This window comes from Haplochromis burtoni, unplaced genomic scaffold (genome assembly GCF_018398535.1).
Source record: "Haplochromis burtoni strain Fernald_Lab_line unplaced genomic scaffold, NCSU_Asbu1 Contig_785, whole genome shotgun sequence".
Classification (NCBI taxonomy): Eukaryota; Metazoa; Chordata; class Actinopteri; order Cichliformes; family Cichlidae; genus Haplochromis; species Haplochromis burtoni.
The window spans coordinates 155,285-167,069 of record NW_024583146.1 but is presented as its reverse complement, the minus strand read 5'-3'; the positions used below and the strand labels follow the sequence as shown (position 1 = coordinate 167,069).

Sequence of the window (11,785 nt, the reverse complement as noted above, 5' to 3'; positions counted from 1 at the left end):
CAGCAGTAGAACTGGGTGGTTTTCCACAATCACCCAACGCCTGGCCTGGGAACGCCTGGGTGCTCCCAGGCCAGCTGCAGGAGGCGGGAGAGGGAGGCCTGGGCTTCTCTGATTGGGCTACTGCCCCCACGACCCAGCCCCGGATAAACAGAAGTGTGTGTGTGTGTCTGTGTGTGTAATATATATACACTACTTATTCTTGTTTTGATTTTGTTGTACTAATGTAAGGTGACCTTGAGGGTCTTTAAAACGTTTGAATATTATTATGACATATGAGCACAGCGTGCATGAAAGAGCTGCTGTGTGTCAGCAAACCTCTCTCTCATCCTGGTGCAGCCACTGTTTGGGGTTGTCCTCTGTAGCCAGGTAGGCGATGAGGTCCAGGGCGGTCAGGCGAGTTTGCCTTCGTGATGACACAAAAATGAGCACAGGCTTGGCTGGAGAGTGAGCGCGTATCGCTGTGGAGAGTCCAAAACAGTAGTTAGTTTCAATATTGCACATGGTCAAGGAGTATTACCAAACAATGCTGCATGAAAAGCCAGCAACATCTCACGTGCACATGTGCTAACGTGCAAAAACAGTGTGTACAAAGCTGCACCTTGGAAGGTGGGCTTGTTCATGCTGGCCATGCGGGGGCAGTAGTGCTGTCCTGGAAAACCGTGGATGTGAACTTCAAGTGGGACCGGGCGCACAGACGGACGGAAGTTAAACAAACCCACCTGTTAGACCAAAGACGAGAAGAAGAGAGATTTAATGTGCGCAGCTGGCAACAGGAGGCCCGTCTGTCTGCAATGTGAACACTCTGTCACTGTCATGCAGGCACAGAGCTGCTCTCTGTGTTTACTGTGTGATAAGGCGCTATGGCCAAAGTGAACTTACTGTGTGATAGCATGTTGAAAGTGTGTGTGGCATTTTTTGCAGTGTTATTATATTGAGGGCTGCAGCATGTGTGCAGATGTCTTAAAAGCCTGGATAATGGATTAGCAGCTCAGTCCCAACAGCAGCCAAGCAGCCAGATTTATGGACAACACAAAGACAGCACGTCTCCTCTACAGCTCTGAAGGCAGAGCAAAGGAAAGCTCCAGTGTTTGACTCTGATGGTGCAAACTGTAACTCACATCTACACACACTACAAAGACTGGCTGATATAAAGGTTTGTTAAACTGCTGCAAGCTCCTTTTAGTCTCTAATGTTCATGACACACCACAAAATCAAAGTACTGGATGGACTACACACAAACATGGAGGCTGCTGATGAAGCTCATCATTGAGCAGCAGCTGCAGGGCACGAGCAGTGCACAGGTACAGCTTCAACACCAAACTGAGCATGATGAGGACTTTGTCCTTTGTTTGAACTGGGACAGTTTCCACCACTAGCAGAGTAACTATTACCCTGAGTTACTATTACCATGAGTAACTATTACCCTGGGTGGAGCCAATGCCACATGTGTGTCTTTGTCTGCCTGTGTGACATAAACAGTCATTAAAAGACAAAACATGAGTGGGAAAAATAAGAAAACTAAACACTTCATTATGATGTGAAAACAAGAAGAATCTGAATTCTAATCTATGATAGATGATCAAATATTAACTAGTGAACACAGATTTAGTCCTACGACCCTGGACGCAGTTGGCTCAGGACGAGAGCACAACGAGCCTTGTATGCATGTTAAGAGCTGAGAATGTGACATCAGTGTTACAGTAAAATGTTTCCTCTCCATCACTCTGATGCTCAATGTTGTTATTATGTATCATATATGTCACACTGATACAATGATACAGACATGAAAACAGAGAATGGATATTTATGGTTTCTGCCTGAACAACAAAGAGCAAGCAGACAGCCATCCAAAGCTATACGTGAACTGACACACGTAGGCACGCACGCACAAACGCGCACACACACACACACACACGCACACGTGCGCGCACATGTGCGCTCGCTAACACACACACGCACACACACGTGCGCTAACGCACACGCACACACACATGCACGCAGACACGCGCACACACACACACACACACACACGTGCGCTAACACGCGCACGCACGCACACACACACACGCTCACACAGACAGACGCTGTTTTACGTTACAAAATATTTGACTGACTTTAGCTGGTAAGCCTGTATATAAAGGATGGCAGTGTGTGATGTAGGGGTGGGCGGTATAAACGGTATACGTTAGAAACAATATAAATTTGGCCACCGGTAGAGATTCTGACTGTTTTTTTGCAAATTTGCACTATAATATTTATTTTCGTTTTTCCTGCAGTATATAAAAATTGGTGTATCTCAAAAATCAAACTATGAAGACACTCAAAATAAATTTCCCCCGGTTGGAAACTATTTTGTGCAACTTTTTTGTATTTACAGTTTTGAGGGATAAGCCTCTTAAATTTCTCTAACTAGAAATATATTTAAAAAAAACAAAAACGATCTTCAATTTTTTTGTAGTTTATTGCACTTTTTTGCAATTTATGTAATTACTATGCACTTAATGCAGACATATTATTAAAATTTGGACTATAATGGTTGTATTGATGTATAGCAACTTGAAATGCTCCCACAAATGGCTCCACAGCATGTAAGAATATAAAGATAAGCTCTGGTGGACTTGGTGCTATGGTAGGTCTTAAAGGGTTAATGACTAACCTCGTATTGTGGATGGATTATCTCAGTTGTTCTCCTGACTGAAGTTTGGTCCGTGTACAGCATCCTGCCATGCGATTGCATTTGTCTCTAACCATCAGGAACCCTCATGTTAACTTTTATCGAGTGGAAAAAAGTTAGCGTTCATCCTCCAGCTTCACTGTTTATGCTATGCTAACATAGCTGTGTCGCTAGCGATCACGTAGTACATCATTATAAACCAGCTAGCCCAACTTCAGTAACCCTACAAACGTCACTGCTGTTTAGTTTTCTGTCTTCATTTATGTTGGAAGTGATAACAGAGCTGTACGTTTGAATGTTTCAGAAATCTCTCAGTCAGAACATGCTATAACATGTTTAGGTGGAAGCTAGCGAGCTAACTTCCTGCTAACTTCTAACTCTGTTATATTTAATAAATTCTGTTTTCATGGATGCCTGGATGTTAAACTTCATAGTTACACCTGGTAAAGCATCAACGCTGTTCATTTTATTAAAGATGAAAGAATTTAGACAGTTTTTAACTCTCAGTGTTCGTTTGACTTTGGGACCTGAGGCAGACGGAGTTTAGGACCCAGATTCCTCCGCGAGGCTCCTGACTACGGCAGCCATAATGCTCCAACAATCCATCAGGCGGTGCGGCTTCATAGCTTAGCAAAGTCGCACTAAAACATTTTTGACAGATGTTTGAGCGCCGTGTAGCACATAAAATCGGTTCGAGGTCAGTGAGCACAACCAGAATTCATACATAAGGAGCACCGGATTATAAGGCGCACTGTCGATATTTGAGAACATGATAGGATTTTAAGTGCGCCTTATAGTGTGTACAATGCGTTATACAGAAGAAAAGAATATATCACGATATATCGTAAGCGCACATGTTTCAGATTATACCGCGATGTGGATTTTAGGCCATATCGCCCAGCCCTAGTGTGATGTAATGCAGGTGCCGACCTGTCCGATGCCCAACCAGTCAGCCAGGTCTCGAGCGTTGGCCAGAGCCGTGGACAGCCCAACTACTCGAACACTCTTGGAAGTGTGAGACGAGATGAAGTTGGTCCTGGACACAATGACCTCGAGGACCGGACCTCTGTCCTCACCTGGAAACAGACACAGTGCTAACGCTAACACAGCTAACAGGGAGTCCTGTTTCAGGGCCTTCACATGTTTATATTTAGGACATCATGGGCTACATGGAGCAAAAGCTTTTTTGAGCCGTGGTGAAGAGCATACAGGTAGGACCTGCCCCACACCAGCGGGCCCAGGTGTGCTGTAGACTCTTACCCAGCAGGTGGATCTCATCGATAATGAGAATAGCTACTTTCTGGACGTAGCTTCGATTCTGCCAACTCCTGCTGACTCCATCCCACTTTTCGGGCGTGGTGACGATCAGGTCAGCTTTTGCTATGGCTCTCATGTCTGGAGTCACGTCCCCGGTCAGCTCCACCACGCTTCACAAGCACAAGAAGAAACTGTTTGTTGGTGTCATATAAACAGCATTTACAGTGTGTCTGCAGGAGTAACTCGATTATGTTTAAGACCTAATTGATACCAGTTTAAAAACCATGTCATCATTAGCTAGTTTCATGTGTTTAAGGCCTCTTCACATGCAGAGTTTCTCTGTTCTTACTTTTTTCCAAGTTTCTCTTCAATCCTGACCTTCCAGTCCTCAATGCGCTCCCTCACCAGGGCCTTCAAAGGGGCAATATACACGACCTAAACACAGAACACAGGCAAACAATAACTCGATCAAGCTCGGCTAGTTTCCCTACACTGACTGCTCTGCTGGAGCATCTCAGCTGCCTTTGCTGTGTGTTTAAACCACCTGTGCTGACTGCTGCTGGGATCCAGGGGTCACAGGGTAAGGAAGGGTGTGGATCCTGTTTATTACATGAGTGAAACGACCACAGTAAGGCGATCCACAGAGAGCGTTTACACTCATCATTAGGGTTTCTTTCTCCAGGGCTGAAATACATTTTTATCAAACGGCCAAAAATAACAGTAACATGCAGACCGTTGACAGACTCATTGCCTTTTATAAAGAATAATTCTGTGTATGTGTGCTGTGCATTCATTCATTCACAGTCAGTGACAACAGCAGGTGGACTGCAAAGCAAACAGTTAACCAGACTAAGTGGACGTCATTCACACCATCAAAGCCCCAGAGCTGATGTTGAAGTAACAGTGGATTCCTTATAAGCAGTGCAGCTCGGTGCGTTGCTGAGGAACCTCCAGGAGCCACAGCTGACTCTGTTAGCGTTGTCCTGTGGGTACACTAACCATCGACCTAAAGAGCAAAATTCTTCATGACGACTTCCTCTAAATTTGCTAATACAAGTCAAAGTTATGGACGTAACGAGAGTCGTGTAGAACAAAGCTACAGACACCAGAACTATGTTCATATTCCTCAGAGTAGCTACCAGATTACTGGTAATGGCTTTTCCCACTTTTAGCCCTGTTCCTCCTCTTAATGAGGTCATCGCCTGAAATAAAATCAGAGGAAACTCTTGAATGAATCTCGTTTTAAACACACGATGTGATCATTACGGTACAGCCAGCATGTGACCGTGTGTTGTTGCAATAAAATGGACTAGCCCGCTGCGTCACTGTTTACCAGTTAGCCCACTATAGTGAGGCTAACACTTCCAGCTGTGCAGACTATGACCATCACACAGTTGCTTATAATGGAGCAGATGTTCACTTCAATTCAGTTTTGACTCTCAAACAAGTGCAAGAATTATGAAAACAAAACCAGAGAGCTCAAAGTTCTGCAGCGGTGTGCTTGTTTTCACCTTCCAGCACATCCTTTTCCTTTAATTGATCTATTCCTAAAATCCCCAATGTCCAAACCCACAGTTCATATATACTTATGTAGTCATCTGAATTTACATCATGTCTCAATGAAATGCAGTGTTAGGGCCTACACAGCTTTGATGGAATGATGCTACGATGACTGTAAAAGCAAAGAGCTGATGCTGTACACGGCACTGCGGAGGGTTCTCTGTTCCTTACATGCCTACAGAGGGACTCGGGGACGCTACCTTGGATGACGGATACTTGTTGAAGACCCGGAACATGGCCATCTCTGCTGCGATGGTTTTTCCAGAGCCCGTCGGCGCTCCCAGCAACACGTTGGTGTCGGTGTGGTACAGTGTGTGGAAGATTTGGGTCTGGATGGGGTTGAAGTGAGTGAACTTGTAAAGGCTCTCGTACTCTCGGTTACCCAGAGCAGCCACTGGCAACGGCTGGAGGTCTAGTAGCTCTGAGAGTGAAGAAGTCATGCAAAGGATCATGGGACAAGGGTCACAAGACAACAGAGTTTAAAGGTGGCCACATGATACAATGATTATTAGAAACAACAGAAACCAATGTGAGACTTTTGCATCCAAACTGTGATGCTGATCAGAGTGTAACGTGACCTGGCCCCAGTGTGCAGGCTTGTCCCCAGCAGCTGATGTTGGGCAGTTTACTTTTTCAAACCTTATCGTGATGATCAGTGCGCTCTGGTTCCAGTAAGAGACAGAGCACTCAGAGCTTTTATGTCCAAAGCTCCAGCTGTGGCTGAAGTGGACACACGGCTCTGCAGCTCTGCTTATTATGGCCTTGACTGGTTTGTCTAATAATGAGAAGGTCAGCTGATCAGTCAGTGTCCTTATTTGGACAAACTACACTTATAGCCTTCTAGGCTGTATCTGACATAACCAGTGTGGCTCAAGAAGTAGAGTCCAGTAATCTGAAGGTCAGCGCTTCGACCCTAACAACACCAAAGTGCTGCAGACAGATCCGTGGGTGTAAATGCAAAAATCAATCAATAAATATGTGAACAAAATCAGTGAATACAGCTTCTACTAAAAGGGCTGTAAGTACAGGTCCACCTTCTTCACAGAGCTCAGAGTAACATCATGAAGGCCTGTGGGGGCACTGTGTGTCTGAGTGTGTACCAGTGTGTGGGGGGTGTCGCTCTGGTAAGATCAGGTCCTGGAAGTTGATAATGCAGACAGCTTCAGCACCGAGCCATCGGTCAGAGACGGCCCTGATGTAGTACTGTGAGGGCAACGGCTCAAAGATGGGAATGGTGAACACGATGTGCTGAGGCTCTCCTGACACCACCTGAGGAGAACAGACGCGTCATTCTCTGTGCTTTGTGTTCATCTGAGCTGAGACTCATACAGCAGACCTGTTTCTTCTGCAGCAGGAAGTACTCAGAGTGGTAGATGTGATCATTCATGGCATCTTCCACCCACAACCACCAGGGCTCACCCACTGATCCATGGACCTGAACCACACAAAGAACAGCGTTGAATTACAGTCTTTTCAGGGAACCAACACTTATTTTAGTTCCCTGATTAACCCAGGTTCGCCCTGCAAGGCCCAGAGAAACTGCACAAATCCCAAGAGCTACAAAAGCCACTGAGTGCAGCTCGTTTGAAAGCCTTTAATCTCTCTCTCTTTTGCAAAAGATGTTTTTGTTTTTTATGTTTGAAAAATGGCATCTGTCTGCACGTCCGTCTGTCTACATGCATCACTGGCCACATCTGTGCATTCTTGAAACATGTGTAGGTGTCATGTAGAAGTCTAACAACAACTGCCATAGTTTGAAACGAAGAAGCAGGAAATTAGTATAAACATTCATCTATCACTGAATTGAAGTTTTGGAAACAGCACAGAAAGAGAGTTAAGGTTTTTAACCCCCCCATGAATGTCTGGTACTACTACCACTTAGACCAGGGGTGGGCAACTCCAGGCCTCGAGGGCCAGGGTCCTGCAGGTTTTAGACCTCCCCCTGGGTCAGCACACCTGAATCACACGATTAGTTGATCTCTGGAGAACTTCAGAACATTTTGAGGAGGCCATTAAATCAGCTGACACGTGTAAACCTGCAGCACACGGGCCCTCGAGGCCTGGAGCTGGACACCCCGACCTGTGCCAGAGGGAAACCCAGGATGTCTTACACATCGTTACACATCATACGCTCTCTGTGTCCCTGTAAAGTCACATGAAACTTTCTTTGGCAAAGATGAACATGGATCCTGTAACAGATGGCGAGGACCCACAGAGCCCCATCTCACCATCATGGAGTCAGTCCAATAAGCAGAAGCACTGTGCCCCCCCTTGCTAGAGTTCCGAGGTGACCTGGAGCTGGGTTCTGTTCATGCCCACCTGTGAGCGTGTACACAGCACTCGGGGGAATCACTTGAATTTGGGGACATGACAAACATTTGAATGCCCCGTGCTGATGTTACAACCTAACTCACCAAACCAGCCGGCAGTTTGCCACAAACAGCCAACGCTGCTTGGAGAATGATGTCATCCTGTATCATAATGAGTCAGCGTGGTGCGTTTCCTGGCCGCCACCAGGGAAGTGGCTCATGTGTCGGTGCATGTGTCGCGGCTCTGCAGCAGGATCACAGTTAAGCCAGCCGGTATTCCATTACCACTCTCCCATGATTGCAGCATGCATTGCTAATCGGACATAAACATTCATCTTCGTATTCAGCCCTGCAACGAGCTTTCTGTGCGTGACAAACTTTGGACTAAGCTTCACATGATCCCTGCTGCCCACTAAGGTGGGACAGGCTGGCTCTCAGGGACAGATGGAGATTCCCTGGCTGGGAGAACAAGGTAGGTGGGGTGCTCTTCTTTGGGCCAGTGTGGAAATATGAATGTCTGTGAGTAGTTTTGGTATGTATCTGGTGCCCGAGCACAGGAGGAGAACGAACATATGGACAGCCCAGCTCTCCCTGGACTCCTCATTTTTCTGTGCTCAGTAGGAGGGAGCGTCCATCGGCCTTAAGGTCCGCACGTCTCTGAGCAAACTGCCCCGATGCATGCATCAGTATGTGACACCATAATGTGTTTAAAAGCATAATTAAAGGGGTGGATGATATGTTCACAGCAGAAGCCACGATGTAAACTAAGGAGGGGGAACTTTGGGAGAGGGCTGGAGCCTTTGTTATTCCAGAGTGTCCCGTGGTGAGAGGCGCTGTGTGGGGACGAGTCCCTGACTGTTCAGAACAGCCAGGCTCCTTTCAGTCTCTGGGTCTTAGAAGCGGCGCTGCCCGCAGACTCGCAGTGAGCTCAGAGGGGAGGGGCCTTTGCTGCTGCAGCTCCTAACATGTGACACCGGCGCCTCCTCTGGCTGGTCACCTCCTGTTGATTTCATTTTTGTTGTTTTCTGTCTTTTTCATTTGAATCTGTCTTGATGTCTTTGCTGTGCAGCACGTTGGTCCATTGTGTTGTTCTAAAGTCCCTTACAAATAAGGTTGCTATGGTAATGGGCGGCTGGGCTCAGGCTTACAGAGGGGCGATGAGCTCGGAGTAGAGCGCCTGCATGCGGTTCGGGGATGTTTCCTTGGCACGTCCCTTTGGAGGTTTTCTAACTGGGAGGTGACCCAGGACATGTCATCTGGCCTGGGGACACTGTGGGATCCCCCAGGAGGAACTGGAAAGTGGGGAGAGGGCGTCTTTCCTCATGTGGTGCATTTTCCATTGTTACACCTCTCTGACCTGTGTTCCCCATGTGATGTTTGTGTTATGTATGTGTGGTCGGAGGGTAACTTCCCTCGGGATGAATAAAGTATGATCAATCAATCAATCTGGAATGTCCTGCTTAGCGTTCTGTTCCCTTGGGTCACCTGAGGCGATGGATGAAAGGACGGTCGGAGGCTTGAACTGTAAATATGGCACAGCAGATCAAAGGTTGATCTAACCCTGACATCTGCCCCTCACACTCAGGTCAGCTGTAAAACATTTGACCGTCTCTGGAAAATGCTGCACGGCGAACCATCCTGACTCAAGGATACGTAATCTGTCTGTACCTGGTCATTCCAGCGAAAATCAGGCGTGACGATGAGACGAACACGCAGCACGGTGCGTGTGATTGGCTGGATGGTGGCCTCCATTGAGATCGAGGGGATCTGGTGGACACACTGTTTGACCGTTAACCCGATGTTGACGTGGTGCAGCATGTGACCTGGAAAAAGTACACCTGGTATTAAGGTGTTTATTAAAACCAGTGTGCGTGAACTTTCTGTTTATCAGCAAAAGCTAATACTTAAATAAAAGCTCGGCTTATGTTGGATTAAGCACTAGTCTGAGCTTCTTCCACTCAAAACACTTTTCTCTTCTTTAAAGCTGCAGTTAATAAAAACAGTATGATCCCGTCAGGACAGACACACGGCTGCACCGGCACGATTTACTGTGGTTTCAATAAACAAGGCAAAGTCGAACAAAGTGCGGTGATGCCAGTGTTGCACAGCAGTGCTGTGAAAGGCCTCTGCAGCACAGAAACACTGGGCTGCACTCACCAATGTCATCCTTCCTCATCTCCTTCAGTTTGTCCACAGTCAGCTTCTTCTCCTCCAAGCGGTTCAGCACGACAGGGCTCAGGTTGGGGAACTGCCGGAGGGGGTGGGCAGAGTCCCACAGCCGCTTGTCGATCACCTTGCACAGGGTGAGCAGTCGACGGGTCATAAGCGGCCAGCGCTTCCTCAAAGCGATCTCAAACAAGGCCCTCACGATCCGAGCGGCGTTCTGTGGGCGACAGCGGGAAAAACATCAGCCAGAGGTTCCACACTACACGGAGCAGCTGGTGGGCACATCGCTCAGCATCGTTCACCACGTGTGACGAAGAGCAGACGTGCAGCACCCAGAGGTCACATGGTAGTGTTGCTCGCTGTGATTTAGTCAGCTGATAATGTCATGTGACCATGTGGTACAGGACATGCAGTGTGGTGGGCCTGTGAGCAGGTGGACACAGGAAGGCCTGCACCTTCCTGTCAACAGTCAAACTACTGATTTAATAACAAATATTATAATAAATGTTTTTGTCTTTTCAGTTCTGAATTGAAAAGGTCGTTTTAATAAACACTGGGATCATATGTGCCGACACGTATGCAGGTGTTGTTCTCGAGCAGAGTGGCACGTGCACGCTCTTTGTAGTTTCACAGCCCCGTCGACTCGTGCAGTCAAACCTCCACCCCAGCACCACTCATGAGTGTTTTACACAGTTTGCTCACTGACCAGGGGGGACAAGTCAAAGTCACATGATCAGTGCTCAGCTGTCCATCGCATGTCAACAGGAAATGAGCTACTGTAGTTTTAGAGCGAGGCTTGTGTGCAGTCATCAGCACCAACATCCTCTGATGTCATTCTAATCATTTCATTTTAAATCAGTCTTCAGGTTTTTTATTTTTCCACCTGCTTCCTTTGGCCCCGCCTCTTTTTGTTCCCATTAAAATCCCAAAAATCGACAGTGATTTAAAATCGTCGAGTCAGTGTGGCAGCAAACACCACAGCATGGGTCTGACTGTGTGCGTATAACAGATGGGTGAATGCAACGCCAGCGCCCTGCAGCACCTCGCCCTGCTGTCCTCACCTGTGCAACATAGGACAGGTCCGAGATGAGCGAGAAGCTGTCCACTTCTCCTCGGCCGATGTACGTCTGCAGCAGGATGTTGACCTTGCCGTAGCCGTTCTCCACACCTCCTGCAGCTGGAAGCTGACAGTAGTTACACAGCATCTGCTCCAGCTCCTCCATCTCCTCCTCTCGAACCTGGCGACACACAGCAACACACCGAGCTGGATTATATGAGCTGTGCTCAGTTGTGACAGAGCTTTTTATTGGATGAACACAAACTGTGCTATTTGATAACTACATACGTTCTGACGGCCACAGCTCACCTTGAGTTGTTCAAACTCCTCAGCTTTGGAGACGATGCGGAGGATGTCGGCTTCTGTTCCCTGAGGGTTGAAATGCTCATTGAACGTCTTCACATGTGGGGGAAAGAGAAACGTTGGTGGTTATTGGATCAACCAGAGCGTGTACTGTGCTTACAGGAACTGTAAACTGCTGATGAGAAGCTCCTGGCAGCTGTGCTTCATCCAGCTGCTGCAGCCTGTGTGAAGGACACTATGAACGGTTGTGATGCACTCGTGTGTCGAATAGTTGGAACGTGTTTGGACAGAAGCACTGAGAGCGGCTCGAAACGTGACACTTTCTGTTATCATGGCTCCATGCTGCTCTGCAGCCTGCAGGTTCTCACCTGGATGCACTCAAACACACGTACTAGAAAAACAGCTCATCTATAAGTGACGCTTTCATCAACACATCCAGCAGGATGAAGTTTAATGCTG

The 11,785-nt window shown here is 47.3% G+C and overlaps 1 protein-coding gene across 8 annotated transcripts in view; it reads right to left on the bottom strand.

Annotated features, from left to right (window-relative positions):
- Positions 1–315: 315 nt before the first annotated feature.
- Positions 316–11,785, bottom strand: part of ascc3 (activating signal cointegrator 1 complex subunit 3) — a gene marked incomplete at its 3' end in the record, with an annotated part of 122,202 nt that continues 110,732 nt past the window's right edge. For all 8 annotated transcript variants that reach the window (XM_014330397.2, XM_014330395.2, XM_014330396.2 and 5 more), the window contains 12 exon segments: positions 316–458; positions 599–719; positions 3,605–3,750; positions 3,935–4,101; positions 4,281–4,366; positions 5,692–5,912; positions 6,592–6,760; positions 6,828–6,926; positions 9,469–9,623; positions 9,958–10,183; positions 11,028–11,204; positions 11,333–11,419. In XM_014330397.2, the coding sequence (XP_014185883.1) occupies positions 316–458; positions 599–719; positions 3,605–3,750; positions 3,935–4,101; positions 4,281–4,366; positions 5,692–5,912; positions 6,592–6,760; positions 6,828–6,926; positions 9,469–9,623; positions 9,958–10,183; positions 11,028–11,204; positions 11,333–11,419 (1,797 nt within the window).